At 33.2% G+C, this 19,352-nt stretch overlaps 1 protein-coding gene across 2 annotated transcripts in view; it reads right to left on the minus strand.

The window, feature by feature from the left end:
• Positions 1 to 3,328: 3,328 nt before the first annotated feature.
• LOC111507035 (uncharacterized) overlaps positions 3,329 to 19,352 on the minus strand; it is a 29,707-nt gene continuing 13,683 nt past the window's right edge. For both annotated transcript variants that reach the window (XM_023162264.2, XM_023162263.2), the window contains 2 exons: positions 15,683 to 15,924; positions 3,329 to 5,173 (listed from right to left, as the gene is read on the minus strand). In XM_023162264.2, coding sequence (XP_023018032.2) covers positions 4,705 to 5,173; positions 15,683 to 15,924 — 711 coding nt within the window. In that variant the 3' untranslated portion in view covers positions 3,329 to 4,704. The remainder of the gene's footprint in view (positions 5,174 to 15,682; positions 15,925 to 19,352) is intronic.

Consider the following 19,352-nt stretch of genomic DNA (forward strand, 5'->3'; position numbering starts at 1 on the left):
TACTGTATGTGAAAGGTAGAATTTTGTTCTTTTTTGACGTACCTTCTAGAATGCCAATAAGTCAGAAGGTAGATCTCAATAATTCTTGAACAGAAATTCAAGATAAGGCAACGCAGAACTGCTGAGGGTTACATGTCAAATATTTGTTGATATTTTATTAGAGCTTCATTCTTATAAAAAGTAACCAAGGATAGTTTCAAAAAAAATATCTTCAACCATTGCACAATTTGTATCTCATATTAAACATTACCTTATTGAGGGTTTCAAAATAGTAATATAATAGTTCAAATATTGAAGTAGTAGGTATTTTGAAACACACAGTCATTTCATGAAAAGATTATCGGTATCAGGTTTTTAGCAACCTGGATTTCTTTTTCATGGGAATGAAAATGGGAAAAATAAAAAGTTCAATAGGGAGAAATCTACTCCTTCATTCTACTTTCACTATTCAAAATAACAAGAAGGTTTTATTTAAAGATGTCCTAATTAGAGAAAATAGACAAAACGGTTTCGAATTTGATAAGTACACTCTTTCAAATATATTCCTTTGGCAGCAATCTCCATTGTCAACAATAAAATATATATATATATATATATATATATATATATATATATATATATATATATATACATATATATATATATATATATATATATATATATATATATATATATATATATATATTTAGCTGATACCACTATTGCTATCTCGAAAACGGTAGGTCGTACAAGGACGCTTAAATGGAAACCACATCATTTTTTATTAAAAGCTCGAATTTCCGAATGTTACTGAAACCCAAAGTTCTCCTGTCGATAATGTCGTTCATTTAGATTATGAATATTTGTATTTACTGAAATCCAACTGAATTTTTGTCAGGATCGTCTTGAAAAAGAGAGACCAATAATCTTTGTATCAATACCAAGCCATTCATAATTTCCAAATGTTTTTTTGAAAATGTGTAGCTAACCAAAAATTTCTGTTCAGAAAATGAGGGTATCAACAAGAATTAACTAATGAAAACACTGTATTGAAAAAGTCATAGATAATTTTCACGAGAAACATGATAAGCGATAATTTCTTTTTTTGAAGTAAGCCATGAAATACATGAATGTGAATGTCAAGTTAATTGTCACACACAAAATGAAAGTTATTCAAATCGTTGAGGAGAATCGTTTAAAGGATTACAGTGTAGGTGTTTTCACGGATGGTAGAATATGATGTGTTGTTTTTCCGGGTGTTCATCCGTTGTGTACTATTCGATAGTCGACGTTTCGCCATCATCTCAGATGGCATTATCAAGACGAGTTACTACTTCGCTTCGAGAGGTGTAACTCTCGAAGCCGGAAAAACAACAACACATCATATATATATATATATATATATATATATATATAATATATATATATATAATCTAGAAAGGTTAATGCAGTCAAGCTGCTGGAAAATAATTCCATAAAAATCAAAAAATAAATAGATAAGTACTTTTTGATCATTCCCATATTGATTTCAATTTAAGAGCCATCGGTATACAGCTGTTTCAGCCTATTGGGCATCGTCAGTAACGGGCAGGCGGTCCTCGATTGAAGACAAAATGAGAAAAAACCAAGAAAGTACTTGATAAAAAAAATAGCTGCGTAAACGCAAGCGAAACATAAGTGGAACCACCTATTGGTGTGACACCCAACACTGACATAAAAACTTGGCAGCTTATTCAGAAATAACATTTAAAGGATTTGAAATTTTAAATTTCATTTTAACGACCATGCATGGCACTTACTAGTGGCGTGGTAGCAACTAGAAAGAAAGGAAACAGGAAATATTTGCAAATTGATAATTGACATTATGAAATTTGAAGTTTTATATATATTTTTTCTTTAAACCATAAAAGTTTAATGTGTGACACTTTTCTACATAATGAAAAGGACTAAGTTTGTGTTTCTCAGTGAAACTTTCGACTTTTTACTATAACTTCAAGTTAGTAAGTACTTTTTATCTATTGTTTTACAATTTTGCTTCAATGTTATCAATTTATTGTAGATGTCTTGATAAAGGGAATAAACATTCTCGAAAGCTCGACCATATAACAAAGAGTATTCTTTAAACAACAGCCCAGCAATTTTGACTGCATCCCCAACATTATTCCGTATTTCTATATATATATATATATATATATTATATATATATATATATATATATATATATATATATATATATATATATATATATATATATATATATATATATATATATATTATATTGATATTAAATTTTAAAATTTTACAAAAAGGATTTGAAGCTTTATATCTTCTATTAAATATCTTCGAGCGCTTTCGACAAAAAAATATATATATATATATATATATATATATATATATAATAATATATATATATATATATATATATATATATATATATATATATATATATAATAATAATAATATAGTTGGGTAGCTAACTAATTTCGTTATTCAATCAGAAATGAAATGATTGAATAACGAAATTAGTTAGCTACCCAACTATATTATTACAGGGGAGCTGTTGAAGGTATATTGCACTATATCGCTTACTTGAACTAAACTATCTATCTCAAACAACTATGGGGGCTATAGAGTTATATGGAAATAATTTATCTCTTTTATTTTGTACATCAAATTATCTTCAACTGGGATTGAAACAAGTGCAAATCATAAGGAATGTTACACAGGATATTGAAAGGACGAACATTGATCAATTAATCTATTAATTTTTTAACTGTTCCCAAGATTTCGAACGAAAACAGTCATTGTGAACTATCAAGTATCCTCATAGATATTTTATTCAGCAATTATTAATTTTCAAGAGAATCAGTATGAGTTCAGAATTAGTACATGGCTCAAAATCTTTTTGGGATCTTGAGAATATATTTCAAACATTTTACTTTTTGAATATTACTGTAGTTTTCCCAACACCAAATCGTTATTTTTAATACCTCGACACGTGTTTCGATCACGAAGTGATCATCTTCAAGAGGAAGATTAAACAGTTTAATCTTCCTCTCGAAGATGATCGCTTGGTCATCGAAACACGTTAAAATAACGGTTTGGTGTTGGGGAAAAACTCCAGTAATATGCATATATTTAAATAGTTTTTATATCTTTTCGTGATGAAGAAAGTTTGAATGTGGTTTGGGCAATGTTCCAAAAGTCCAAAGTTTTTCTTTTTCAACAAGAGATGCCCTTTATTTCTTTTTGACTCTTTTAATCATCTGTTGATAATCATTTCAATTATATACATATTGGAAGACGCTATGATGAAAACGGTAATCAGAACGATGTTTGAACGCAAATATGAGGTTAAACAGTTTAATAATTTTATTTTTGATAATAAGAGTGATGCGTATGTATATAAAATTAGTTTTAGGAACTTATGATAAAACTGACGAACACGATAATTCACAATATAAATTACAATGTAAAACACAATTATTAATACTTACATAACAAATAGAGCGGGAAAAACATTTTTTGTAGCATTCACATACAGTTTATAAACTAAACAAATCAGCTTGTACTATATTGTAACACTTATACTATCAATAAATACATCATATAAAAGTTTCTGAAATATTTTCGAGAAAATCACATTTTGATAAATATCATGATAAAAAAATAACTTTCAAACAAACCATATTGTTGGGGTGAGGCTTATTTTTGATTTTGTTCAATAACTATGTTATCACTGTAGGAAATAGATATTCAATAAACCACAATGAAATATTCGACAGCAAGTACAATATATTTACCTAATAACCGTTAAGACCACACTTTTCCTCCTGCAGATTTCATGAAGAGATATTCTGAATATTTCTGAACTTCACTACTATATTGTATTCTGCAACCTGTATCTAGGAAATATTCATTCACTGCCTGTGAATTCATTTTGACGTTTGAAAGTTCATTCACAGGGTGGTGATTCTTTAATTTAATCATGGATGTTTCCATTCTAATGAAATCAAAACTATTTGAAAAATGTTATGACCTACGAAATATTATTATCTACGAGCACAACAAAATCATTAACAGATGTCCGTGATAGTGTTACCAACCTGAGCAAAGCTAATATTTTGATAATAAATAGAGAAATAAGTAGTTAAGAATATATGTGTTTGCAAACTTGAAAAAGTGACCCTGTGACAGATATCAGGAAATATCGCAGTGCCATCTCGCATTGAAAACAAGCATTAACATTCAAACACATAACCTCATATCACCGATATCAAGAAAATAAATTACTCTGAAATTGTGACAGTATCATCCGTTTTTTATATGAAGGGTCAAATACTTGAAATATATACAATATCATTTGTTAAGAGCACTGGTTCATTTTCAAGAAGAAGTATTCATACAGTCTTAATTACATATTTGTCTAAGTTATTGTCATAATATTAGTTTTGCTTGCATGCCGTAGTGACTAAATATGTATCATTGCATAAATAATTCAAAATTTGGCCTCACCCGATATGTTTCAATCTAATGAAAACACGTTTCCCTACGAATAAGAACTAGAGCACTATGTCTTAACATGCGGTTCGCTAAAAAGTTCATCTTCATAAGGAAATAACGTGCTTTTGTGAGAAAATAAAGTGTTTTCATTAGATTCATCTAACGCTAAAGCTACCTGTTGAAATATCTTTTGCTCTGTAATAACCATTTTGAAAGAAAGAATTAAGACAAGGAGGAGGTAGAGGCAGCTAATCTAGGTTGTTTCTGTGGAATTGATTGCGGCTGTGAAGCTGGATCAGATACCTCAATATCGTAACACGATCCCACTTTTCGAAACCCGATTTTTTCGACGAGCCTCTGAATACATTCATTGGTTACTCTGAAAATTACAACAACGTCATTTCCTTCTTCAGCGATTTCTCTGGCTAAATGTTTAACGATTATACTGCCATATCCTTCTCGACGGTAATCAGGCATCGTTTCGACTATACCTATTTGGCCCATAACCGACTTCAGTCCCCACGCCAAGGCAGTTCCCTCGGGACCTTTCGGAACAAGAACATATCCACCGTTCATACGAATCAAGGATTGAATATATTGCAGAGATCCAGGGTATTTATGGCTCCAACTGGCATTCACCATTTCAGCATGAATATCCTTTATTGTTAAGATTTCCTTATCCTCGGGGATTCTGAAATTGATAATTATTTATTTGTACAAGATTGTGTCGATCTAGCACTTCTCTTACAGCCTGATATCTACATTAGAGAACGCACCGGCAGTAATAGCTAATGACCACTCTAACTTGAAATCCCCCCCCCATAACAATCCAATGTCAAATGCGATTATTAAATGCTCGATATCGTATTTCGATGATATCACGAATACAGTGGTATAAAATAGGTTTCGTTTTCCCTCTTACATTATAAAGAATGTCAGGTGTAACCTACAGCACCTAATAGTTTCTTTCCGTGTTATTTCGTATAAAACTTTCGTGCCAAAAAAAATCCACTTTTCATCAAGACAATTATTTTATTGACAATGTCATAACAACAACAATTCAACGGTAATAAGATCAAGAAAATAAATAAATAACTCAAAACTAATCAAATAATCAACATTTCAAAAATCAACAGTCTTCTAGTTTCAATTTGCAGTTCTTAATTACTGGTCATCCACATTCTGAATACGCTGTCTTGACGTCTACCACTCTAACTCGTGCCTCTGTACCTGGATGCACACTTATGACTTTTCCTAATTTCCATTTATATCGTGGAGCTTGGTTGTCGACCACAACTACTATATCACCCTCTGAGATGGGTTTGCTGTCGTTGGACCACTTACTCCTTTTCGTGAAACGTGGAAGATATTCTTTCACCCATCTGTCCCAAAATGTGTCAACCAATATTCGAGATTTTTTCCATTCGCGCCTCAGTCCATTAGCATCAGGGTTTATTGGTAGTAATGTGGGCTCGTGCGTGGTGTTGGAATATCCCAACAAAAAATGCATGGGAGTAAGAGCTTCTAAATCTGACGGATCGCAGGAAACTGCAGTCAGCGGCCTACAATTTACTATGGACTCTGCTTCCGAAAAAAGTGTTTGTAATGTTTCCTCTCTCAGTGATTGACCATGAAGAATCTTTCCATCTGCTCTCATCCATCCCAGAACACATTTAGAGTCTGTCCAAAAATGCATTCTATTGATGGTTATTTCCAGTTGTAAGTTAATTATCTCTGTCAGTCTGCTTCCCATAACTGCGGCTTGCAATTCTAATCTCGGAATTGAAAGCTGCTTTAGAGGTGCAACTCTCGTTTTCGCAGCAATTATGGAAATCTCTATTTTGTCCTCTTTCAATACTCGAAGATAACATACTGTGGAAAATGTATCCTCGCTGCTATCAAAAAAGGTGTGGAGTTCAATTCTATCTGCTCCGGGGATCAGAAAACTGTAACATCTTGATATTTTGTAGTTCGCTACTTTCCTCAGATCTTTCAACCATCTTTGCCAAGGCTTGAATAATTCTTCCGGTAAAAAACTATCCCAGAAGATTCCAGAACGCTACATCTTCTGTATAGTAATACCTCGTATAGTAAGTGTTGATATTAATCCAAGTGGATCGAACACGGATATAATGCACTTGAGAACATTTCTTTTGGTCGGTTTTTCATTATGAACATTGCCGATATCCAATTTGAAAGAAAAATAGTCATCATCGCTATTCCACCAAAGTCCTAAAACACGATGGAATGAAGTTTCCCCAATGATCCTTGAATGGGCCAATACAGCTTCAGATTTAAGTCTCTCTCGTATAATCTGAGAGTTTGTCATCCAATTAACTATTTCGAAGCCTCCTTTCTTCTGTACTTTGCATACTTCTGAGATAGTATGAAGTGCTTCCTGTTCCGTATCCTTGGAATCCAAGTCCGTATCCTTGGAATCCAAGTAATCGTCTACACAAAATTTGTTGATAATTGCGTTCTGAATCTCGGGATCAGAACAAAAATTTTCAGCATTAAAGTTCTTCACAAACTGGGCACATACGGGAGAGAGCAAGTTGCACCAAATGTCATGACCGACATTTCATATTCATCTGGATCTTTCTCACTCTCTAAGTTTCGCCATAGGAATCTCTAGGACTTTCGATTTTGTTCACGAATTTGAATCTAATGAAACATTTAGAACAAGATCTTCAGATGATGTGGTGCTGCAGGTTTTTCCGGTTTTTCCTGCAGCTGATAAAGTAAATGCGCCACTGGAATCAATGAAGTCGCCCTGGAGCGCCAATTAATTTTTATTGTTGTATTTATTTTATTTTTATCGTTGTTTTAATAAAATCCATATCGTCGTTGGCGAAATTTCCATAAAATAGTAACAAGAGATTTAAATAGATCTGGTCCAGCTAAAAGTTTAGTATTTAAGCTTACTACTCTAGACGCCCATACAGCACTAGATATTCATGGAATATTCCCTGTATATCATAAAACGAACGTATATATTCCAAATATTCATAGAATATTCTTGGAATATATACATGCCTTTAGAATATTCATAGAATATGCTTGAATGAATATGGCAGGATTATTCCCGAAAGAATGTGCATAGAATGTCTATAAATGGATTATTCTCCCTTGAATATTCTAAGAATATTGTCGATCGAATATACCATATGGTATATTCTTAGAATATATCCCCACGGCATATTTTGGAATATTCTATACAATGGAATTTTGAATTATCTTATAATAACGTATCCAAAAATTCAATATTATTAAAAACAAAAATATTTGAAGATCTTAATCGAATGCATAACCTAATGTATATAACCCTGATAGTGTTAACCAGTTTTTGAACTCAACGCAAAGATTCTGGATGAATTGCTCCAACAGCAACTGTTGTAAACGAGAAAAAAATTTGAATGGCCCAATAAATGAACCAATTGCATCAATAAATTGGTTAATTCTCATCCTATTTGTCTTTTTGTATTTGAAATTATTTAATTACAAAGCGAAAATTCCTGGAAACAGAGAAATGTGGAAGTGAATAATTGGAGTAAACGTTTCTCATTGGTCGATTGAAGTGTAGCGCGCGACAGTCGAATAAGCTTTGTGAAAGCGGCTGTCCCTTAATGAATGGTACATTTGCGTTTGCGTTAAATTCGACATTTGATTCAACATGGCGGTTGACGTGGCAGGTTCGCGTGTGTAATGCATGGTGTGTTGGTGTTATTATCAAAGTATAATTCTGTCACGTTCAGTGTACCATTTATAATTTGGGGTTGTCCAATTTGCAGTACAGCGAATAGTTTGATTTTGGATCTTCAAACAGGAGAGTTGCATCTATTCAGTCTTCAAGAAAAGTAAGTAAAATGCAAAAGTATCGATAGTAAAGTCATGGTGATTAACCTACTATACCTCATTTTAGGTTCGAGGAGAGTTGGTGTGTGGGATTTGTTGCTTTGACTAAGTACATGTTTGAACTAGAGTGATTTCAGTTGTGTATCTTCAATAGAGAAAAGTAAGTGAATAACACATTCTTTTGTATCATTTGTTTTCATAATTTTTATCACTCGTTTTCAAGATAGTATCAATTTGCCCAAAAGGAAACAGAGTGGTACCTGGTACAGGCAGGTGCGCCAGGGAACTGAAAACGTAATGATTACTTTTCAACAAGACAATGCAAGTTGCTCTCCAAGTCATAAAATGTTGTAAATGTTCATGAGTAACCTATGCGAAAAATATCTGCCACTTTCAAATAGTGATAATGAACGTTAATGTACATTTTGTTCCAGGTATTACTATTGAAACACTGGCTGATGCATTGTTGGACAAATATAAGGAAAACTATTCTGGTGAGCAAAGTTTGAATAACTTTAAGTAAGTGAAATTCATTGAAGAACCCATCATACCACTCATTTTAAATACTTCATTTGTGGGTTTATTTTTCTAAGTGAGAAACCTAACCTAACCTATTTCTTGATGTAATACACTTTTTCTTTTTCAATGAAATGATATATTTATTATTTTTTAATTAGTGCTGATGAATTCACAGAGTTGTTATTCTAGTATATTTTTTAGTATACATCTGTTTGAGAGTAGGAATATCCTAATTTGAATACATTTCTAATATTTGTAATATGACAGTATTCAGGAATATTTTATTCAGTGAATAAATATTTTGAATTAGATTTTTTATTTTTAATATTGGTTGAAACGTCAAATATTTCAGTGTATATTGTTTTTAAAATATATTTGTTTATGAATATTATGTGTTTTATTACTTGTGTGAATCTTGTATCAAAATGCAATATATACATGCCTAATAGCGGTTACTCGTCACATTCTTGGAATATTCCAAATATTCCTAGAATATTCATAAAATATATTTATAGAATATTCTATGGTGTTTCTCTATTGTATATTCCTACAATAAACTAAGAATATCCTGAATATTTTATGAATATTCCTCGGGTTCTATTCCTGGAATATTCTTAATAGAATATACCTTAGATATTCTAAGAATATTATAAGATATTCCAAGAATATTCCCAAGGAATATTCTTAAAATATATCAAAGGTTCGCCAGGAGCACTTCCAGGGAATATTCTCCAGAAGATATATATATCCATAGCATATTCATAGCATAATACAATATCCTTAAATGTATATTCATGAAATATACCTGGAATATCTATTGCTATGTGGGCGTGGCGGCTGCATCGAATACCAGGCGTATTTTATTTTATTATTCACAGCAAAGTGTGGTAAGTACCAAAGACGTGGATTGTCTGTGAGAATTTCTTCCAGTTTGAGCTTTCTAACATATCCCTTTTCTATGTAACTATTGATTTTCTGGCAGTAGGCTTCGGGGAATTTTTTGTCGAGACTGCATTTTTTTCCCATACATTTCAATCTTGTAGGGCCATATATTTGTTTTCTGGTAGGATGTCATGATCATTTTTCCACAACAAACCTGTCTCATATCTTTCTCCTGAATAACAAATGGTAGTATCCATTATAGTCATTGCCGTCGCATTATCCTTGCTCATCACGTCGGGGTCAACAATGTTATTTCGTATCAAACTTTCGTGCCAAAAAAATATCCACTTTTCGTCAAGACAATTATTTTATTGACAATGTCAAATTCACATAAGAGCTCTTCTTTCCAACAACGCCATAACACAACAATTCAACGGTAATAAGATCAAGAAAATAAATAAATAACTCGAAACTTACAAATAATTAGCATTCCGTAAACTGACAACTCAAATAGGAACAATATAGAAACAAATCCAGTGGAGTCAGATCGGGAGATCTGGCTGAACATTCGATAAAGCCCTTCCTTTCAATCCATCGACCTGCTGAAATGTATTATTGAGGAACTGTTGCACTAGTACCACACAATAAGAAGCTACCCCATTTAGTAGATCCTCAATAGAGGATCTAACTAAATGGCGTTGTTAATGTTTGATTATTCAACAAACTGAAATATCTTCAATCACTCCTAATACTTAAGACAACTTAGTCACAGACTAAGGCAACGTGGCCTAGAACTACAACGTTGCCAGTTTCCATGAATTTATGAATCAAGTTCAATACGTATTTGTGTTACATTTTGACCCAGATGATTTTCTTGTTTGTAGTACAAACTCATTATTGAAAACCGCTTTCTAAGCGTATAAATATTTTTTATTCAAAAATAATTGATAAATGAAATAAGTACTCGAGTTCAAACAGATAAAAACCAAATAAAAACCTTAATGATGAAACGAAGTTGGCAGTCACTATTTCAGAATAATTTTGACATGAAAATGTTTTAATTGAGTATTTAGACTTTCCTCAACTGAAAAATATGAGAATTGCCAATGAACCCCACTTTAAAAGGCGTAAATTGAAAAAAATAGCCTATAGTCTTATGTCAAGAGAGAAGAGCTCCTTAGAAATGGAAAGTACTTGGCTACCGGTCTTGAAGAAAAATATGAATACTGGCCAGGAAGTTTAGGAATTGAGTGAATAAGCAAAAAAATGCTCATATATTTAAATTTTTCCATTTCTGCAGATGGAGGTAGATTTCAGCTACCGAAAGGACCATATTTTGTACTTGAACAAAAAATTTCCCTGGATTTTCACTGGATGGTTCACAAAATCTCAATAAATCGCAGCACGAGTTTCGCTATACAATAGCTTTCTCAAGCGTTTTCATGAAAACACTGCAATGCAATGCAAAAATAAATAAATCTAATCGTATTAGTATTAATCTATAAATCTGAAAATGAATTACTGCTGAACAATTTTTCCGTTGAGACGTTTTGCTTACCATAAGTGTCAGATAAGCATTCCACATAAGCATTCCTTATATTCCATGATAATTATTAAACTAGTCCCTTAATTTATAACCAACCGACTTTTTTATGTTTCAGATGAGCTATAATTGGATTATGGATTAGAGCATTGAGTGAAACTAAGCAATTTGGTGAGTTAAGTTTCAATGCAGAAAAATATATTTTTGCTTACGTTTATTTCACATGAATAGGGTTTTTTATTTTCCTTCCTGTTATTTATATGATTTCAAAATTTATCCATGAGATATCATCTCATAGTCCTCAAAATCATTTATATACGTCCCACATAGAGAATAAAAACGAAAGTATTATTTTGGGAAATTTGTTTTAGAGTAAAACCCATAAATATCGATTTTATATTACTCTGAAATAACTAACTTAAATCGATCTAAAAATGCAAAAGAATTTTTGTAATAATAATTTGGAAGAAAAAAGATTGAGACATTGTTAATAAAAAAAAATCTTAAATTTGAATTCAAAGCGATCTTGAGAAATTCTTCGTTTGATTCTTTGTTATTGAAAAATAACTTTTTTTTTCAGTTCTCAGTTTTATACAATCATTCAGGACACTTGTAAAATGACACTTTCGACGTTGAAGTATCTTGAAATCTCAATTTGAAGAGGTCTTTAAAATGGTTGAATCAAAGTTCACATTATACGAGTAAAACATTTTAGAATATCTATTCAGATTTCAATCATTCTAGTAATTTTATTTGATATTTTGAATTGTTTTGTAAAAGTATTGTGGCTCTTTCAATCATTCGTGAGGTCTAATTTGAATTTCAACAAATGAATATTCTTGTAAATATATTGTTTTCAATACGAAAAAAGATAAATTGTCCTTATGTTTACGTTTAAAACTGTTTCTGACGGATTTTGGAAGGAAAAAGTTAAGAGACTCCATAAAATTACTTTTTTAATGTACAAGTACAATGTTAACTTAATATGGGCTCATTCAGGCTAATTTAGTTTTTTATTGAAAATTATATATTATAAAAGTAAATCATCTCCCAAATATCCCACAAAATTTTCCGGTTTATATGTCAATTAACATCTGAGCAAGAGCAATTGAAAATGTGAGATCGCCTGCGGTACATCTTGACGTCACACCAGGCAAACGAGTTTGGAGCGGTGGCAACCGGGCCTGTAGTTGGAGATTATGAATCGCTGCAATCGTCACTTCAATTTAATTTTCTTCAAAGTAATGTATATATCAATTCTAGGTAACTGGCAGTTTTGAGACAAAAGTTCTATAATAAATAAAGAGTACCATGGGATTCCAAGACATAATTTCGGATTTTTCTCTATGAAGTAAATAGATCTTCGCTCAATATTGTTTTTCTAATTCCAGTTTTCAACTAATATTCCAGACAAAGTAGAATCTGATGATGTATCAACAGAAGTCATGTCTGATGTATTCAAACTCTCACTGTCCTCGGAGGAACTTAGTAGTAATTTTTTCCAATACTTTCTGTGTTTTCTATGTCTTCAGAACGATTTCATTTTCGGTGGTATATGATATTTACGGTCTGTTTAGCTTTTGATCTTCGAAAAACCTGTTTATCAACTACAAATTCGGCCCTCCGCATAGCGCGCTGCCATAACTTTCGTAACAGTAAAATAAAAATTTTGTCTGGTGCAGTTACCGAAGAATTCTTGCATTCAGGAACGATGCAATACTTGTAACGTCATTTTTTATCACTATTCATATTCACGCAGTTGACAAACTGCACACATCTTTCTATGGCTTTAGCACACTAATTTCGCCTTATCCGCCAGCACTCCCTTGTCGCCGAGTCGACTGATGTGACGTCAAACTTGACCACGCCACGTTTCGGTGAACGACACATTCAACAATTAATTTGAGGGGGAAGATAAAGAGTGAAAATTCAGATTTTTCACAGATGTACATATGAAACATAAAATTTCTAATTATGAAATAAAAAAATTTTGTTTAATGAGCCCATTATTCTGGAATATTTGAGGTGAAGGTTTTAAACTGAAGTACAATTCCATAATAGTAGCAACTGAATTCTCAGGAATATTATTGCATTTAATAAAAACATTGTGGTCAAGGTTGTGATTCTTTATATTTTATCATCATTTTTCCTCATCTGTTTGGTCACTGTCACGTTCTTCACTACAAACGATTGAGGCAAAAAAAGTCAGTCATTTCTAAGAATTTACTGGAATGTAGTACCTACATAGCACATTTTTACGTGTTAATTTGTTTCTGATACAGCCAACGTTGTGGTTATCAACGATATTACCAACCATCAAAGCTTGCTTTAGGATCGAATATTTGATTCATAAGATCCCAAGTAACTGAGCAGCGAACCTTTATTATTATGTTCTGCTAGCCAATTGTGTATTGCTATTTGTCAATTTTTTTTGTGACTTCCTTAGGAATTTCAAACCGTTCCTGAATTTTGACGTTTTGAGTTCGACAGCTGAAAAAAGTATTTTGCCAGCAAATGGATGGGTGCTGCATTTTATTGTGAACGAATATAAGCCAATTATTATAAAACGAATGTTCATTGTGAAAATAATAAACGATTGATGTTTGTAAGCACCGCGGGTATTATTAGATGTGTATGCTCGCTCTGGAAGACTTACAAACCCTTGGGTCAGATGCCCATGGTTTGTAAGATTGATACCCCTAGGACATCTACTTATTAAAAAGTCGTTGACAATGTTTCGTGGTGCATTTCATTAGTTCGGACTTCTATTGTCTGATATGATATAAATTTATTTGAAATCTCTGAAAGAATTTATAAAAATCAAAAGTATTAGCTGAAAAATTACAATTATATTAAGCAAAAAAACTGAAATTGAAATGAAATAAAATCCAAGCAACAATTAAAAATTGAACTGTCAACAAGAAATGAAAATTAAAAATTATTAACAAGAAATGAAAATTAAAAATTAAAAGATTTCAAGCCAAGTTAGTTCACGACGTTTCGATTGTTAGTATCCACAATCGTCTTCGGCAGCCAGTGATGCAATTGAACCCAGGTTCGTGTTCAATAAACACTACAAAATACAAATAAAACAAAATACAGTGTCAGATGCAACAAATACAATACGCATATATGCAGACGGAACAAAAACCAAAGGAGGCTCAGGATGTGGTGTTTATTCCAGATCACTAAGCCTAAGGATTAAGTGGGGAACGGGAAAAAATACCAGCGTGGCAAACAGAACTGTCTGGTATCACAATCGTCACAAAAGAAATAACCTGGAAAGGAATTTCTGGCAGAAACATAACAATCTGCACTGATAGTGGACAAGCCTTATTAGCCTTGAACAGATACCACGTTATCTGTTCAAGGCTTAGGGCTAGTACTAGAGTGTCACCAAGATTCAGCCAAAACCTCGGTAGATAATGACATTATCCTGAGGTGGGTTAAAGGGCACGACAGGAGTGAAGGTTATAGCATTGCCGACTCTTTTACCAAGGAAGCGGCTGGACTAAGAATTTTATGATCCAGTGACACCTACGGCCTAATGACTTCGACAATTGCGGGACTACTAGCCAAACGTCACACTCATGCTCAATATCTGAAGAGATGGGCTGGAATCAAAGGATGTAGTCTGGCCAGGATCACCCTGGGCGACACTGGGAAACTGGCGCCGAATGAATATCTGGCGATGACGCCTAACAGTAAGATTTCTGACTGGTGACTGTCAACTAATTCCAACCTCCATATTATAGGGATAGTGGACACACTTCTATGCAGGATGTGTGAACAGGAAGATGAGACTGTTAGGCATGTCCTATGCGAGTGTCCTGAGTTATGTCAATAAGTGTGTGTTCGATGAGTCTTGGCCTACACCTGCCGATATGAAGGAGATGTATCCTAGTGACCTGTCCACCTTTCTGGAAAATACAGGATGGACGATGACCTAGGAGGTCAACATCTCTCCATGTACAATGGCTCACATGTGGTCTAAGTGCTGTGGGCCTACACTCACCCTCCCTACTCTACAGATGCCAATACAGATACTAACAATCGAAACGTCGTGAAGTAAGTTGGCTTGGAATCTTCGATTTTTGATTTCTTTTAATTTCTTGTTATTAATTTTTAATTTTCATTTCTTGTTGATGGTTAAATTTTTAATTGTTGCTTGCATTCTATTCCATTGTAATTTCGGTTTTTTTGAATAATATAATTGTCATTTTTTAGCGAATCTTTTTAATTTTCATAAATTCTTTCAGGGATTTCAGATCAATGTATAACATATTAGACAATGGACGTCCAATGAAATGTATCTACTTATTACTTGCTGTTTTCATCAAGTAACGGGTCAGTGTAGTTATATATAGATAAATCAATAAGTATTTCTACATGCATACTCACTTATTTTTCAATTTTAATGCTTTTTCCTGCTCCATCACGTAGACCTGTGAAATTGACTCATGGTCTACTCTTAATTTTTTTTCTTGGATAACTCTCTTGACGGTTGTATAAAAAGTTTCGTAAACATCCTTGAACACTGTTTTATTGTATCGAATTCTGCTTGAAACCATAAGTCCGGCATAAATGTTATTGATACCCCTCTCCTCGTTGGTGAAAACAGCGACATCATACCTTCCACCATACTGAAAAAAAAAGATTCATTTAGTCCAGATCATAGCTATCATGGGACATGAACTTAGACTCCGATTTTCTCATAAAAAACATACTCCGTTTCTCATTGTATCAATGGATTTATTAATTATATGATAGAACTGACCGATTCTTGATGAAAATTCATTATAACATTTACAAAAAACACACTTTAATGTGATATTTCCAGTTGAGAGTTTACAAAATGGCGAACCGTGTTGCGCTATACAACAGCATCTTCAGGCGTCACAATACTGTGATATGCTATTATATAGCAAAACACTTGTCGCGGTTTTGTAAATACTATGATGTGACGCCCAAAGATGCTATTGTATAGCGAAACACGTGTCGCGGTTTTGTAAACTCGTTACCGGAAATCTCACAAAGTGTGTTTTTTGAATACGTTGATTGATTCATCTTTCATATCTTTCCATATCAAGTTATGGAAAGATTGCTGCAGTAATTAAGGTGGAAATCTTGCACCTCGAACATCCCACAACGTCAATATCAACCAATCAACTGAATTGGTTCACAGGTACGATATCGGAACTGAACACTCCGGACTAGATGACCAGAGAGGATTAAAAAACCGTTTTCTGGCTGTTGGGTGAAAGTACCTTGCTGCCATGGGGGGACATCTCATTGAAATGCCAGACAACCAATTTCTCAAGGCATACATTGTGTTGCTTATCTACCTGGAGAAGGTACTGGCAGATTGATCAGGTCCTCGCTGAGGAAAATGTACCATGGTCTGTCAACCTTGGAGTGGATTTTTTCCACAAGGAAATTTAGGCTTTTGCAGTTGACTGGAAAGATCATTCACCGAACAAAGTAATCGGTTTCGTTGAACATTAAATCCTTTCGGAATGGAGGGTCGAATAGGCCCAAGCACTTGAACCTACCTACTTATATGGAGTCCCTGAAAAATGAGGACATTCACCACAGTAAAGAGTTCCAACAAAAGTGGATATTTCCATTTCTTCGATACTTTGAAAAACCAATACAATATCAGACTCTTCATTATTTGTGAAAGCTATTTTACGTGTTATTTGACCGTGTTCTTTGGGTATAGGTTCTAGTCCTCGCGAAGTGAGAACAAGTAAATCACTGTGTCCATGCATACCGTAGTTGTAGATAAAACGTCAGGCATGAAAAATTGCCAATAAATCCGAAAAACGTGAATAGGTATCTTTGGCCGTGTACGGTTACACTTTATTAATTATTTGTGCACTAGAGTGGGGTACTGAACAAGTTTTCAAGAACAATTTCTCAGAAACAACTATATATAAAGTAACGATCGAGGGCTGTAGTGAAAAGCAACAATTTATTCCATGACCATCAAATTACTGACCCGCTCAGAAATATCGGTGAATTTCTCAATATTGAATGAAGGTGGCCGATGAAAAATCCTCAAAAAAAGAAAGAGGGTTGTATTTGAAATTTCATAGTTGGGAGGCCTAAGTTGGACAACGTTCCGTAAAAAAAACCTATGAATATATTTCGATAGCCCATTTAAAGTTCTGATGATGAACTATAAACATATATATCTGTAAATACAGAAGTTGCATCCAAAAATGAAATTTTGATATTTTCAGTGCTTCCCATGTAAATTTCCACATTTGTCGGAACCTTTGGTGTAGTAATTAATATTACTGGAGTTCTATCCCAACACCAAACAGTTATTTTTAACACCTCGACACAAGTGTTTCAATCACCAAACACTTATTCCAACACCAGTTATTTTTAACATTCCTCTTGAAGATGATCACTTGGTGGTTGAAACACGTGTCGAGGTGTAAAAATATCGATTTGGTGTTGGAATAGAACTCCAGTAATATTTATAAGTTCACTTTTAGAGCTAGTCGTTTTTTAGTATCATTCAAGAGTTACACACATTTGTGTAAAAGAAATTAAAACATATTTCAGGTCTGATTAGCTCAGTATTGAAACCAATCATTCTTTTCGAATCTATTTTCGATTACAAAAACTATATTTTCAAAGAATATTCAGGAGGAAACGACTTTTTGTTGAAAAGACGGACTTGTGAATGAGTTACTTTCCATTTCCATCTAACAAGTTTGGATAACTTCACACATTTCCAAGGTCCACTGAAAGCTCGACTTGAGACGCTGTATATTCTTCAAGACATCACTTATTAAACCATACTTCCATCTGAAGTTATTTGGAAGTTGTGGAAAGGTGGTCTGGATGTGAATGAGACACATCTAATGTGACGAACTTCAGATTATTTTTCTGTGAAAGTTGTGCATTCATTATTCACTTTGTGATTTTATCTCTCTAGTATTTTAAAAATGTTACTATAAAACCATTCGATTTCAATTTGAACGATTTTCAGATATAAAACTTAATTTGAAAGGAAATACTTTGTATTTCCCTAGGATATAACTGAGGTATGTGGATGATGTTTTTGTGATATTCGATAACAAAAATCGAATATTGAGGACTTTATTTCACATTTGTGTTAGAAAATAAAGGACAATTTCCATTTCTTGACGTTTTGATAATGAGGAGTCAATGTGGAAAGCTAGAATACGAAGGAACCAAGCACTTATAAGTATATTCCTGATAGTTCACATCACTGTGGACAGCACAAACGCGCTGGGTTGAATTTTGTAGTGCATCGTCTTCTGACGTTTCCTCTCACACATGAGAGATTTACAGAAGAAAAAATGACAATACAGGAAATAGCAGTCAGTAACGGTTTTTCGAGGAAGATTGTAGATGAAAAAGTTTAGGTTGAGAATGACCGAAATCTCATCAGTTCCATACCATCAATACACGGAGAACAAAGTCGAAAATTTGGCAAATTCGAAATTGAATGCAAGGACTGCGATGCAAAATATGGACAGGCAAAAATATCTATTGAAGCACCTAAAATATGGAAGACCAGAAAAATCAGCAGTCACCCATCATGTTTCGCAACAAAACCATTCCATATGATTTAGTTCTTTAAAATAAGTTAGACATGTTAACAACAACAGGAATCTAGATGCCTATGAGAGCTTAGAAATAAATGAACATGATAATATTATGAATAACGACGGTGAACCAATACCTAATAACTTGATGGATGTAGCGATTACTACGTAGTAGGAAATCATAATGAAAAGAGAAATGAAAATTTCTATGTTTTTTATCACTTATCATATATATATATATATATATATATATATATATATATATATATATATATATATATATACAAATAGAGATTTTATCGAGTGTCCATGATATAAATCAAAAATGAAAAAATTCGTGGATACAACACTCCAAACAGAGGGGCAAACCGCGGACACGTGTTTCTGGCTATTGGCCTCATCAGCGCGGTGGGAATTCTAGGTCTTCTAACTGGAACCACAAATGTGCGGTTGGCTCTTGTTGTTGACTCCGTGCGTTTGTG

The sequence above is a fragment of the Leptinotarsa decemlineata genome, unplaced genomic scaffold (assembly GCF_025532065.1).
Source record: "Leptinotarsa decemlineata unplaced genomic scaffold, Ldec_3_MD MMD2_tig00000505_RagTag_RagTag, whole genome shotgun sequence".
NCBI lineage: Eukaryota > Metazoa > Arthropoda > Insecta > Coleoptera > Chrysomelidae > Leptinotarsa > Leptinotarsa decemlineata.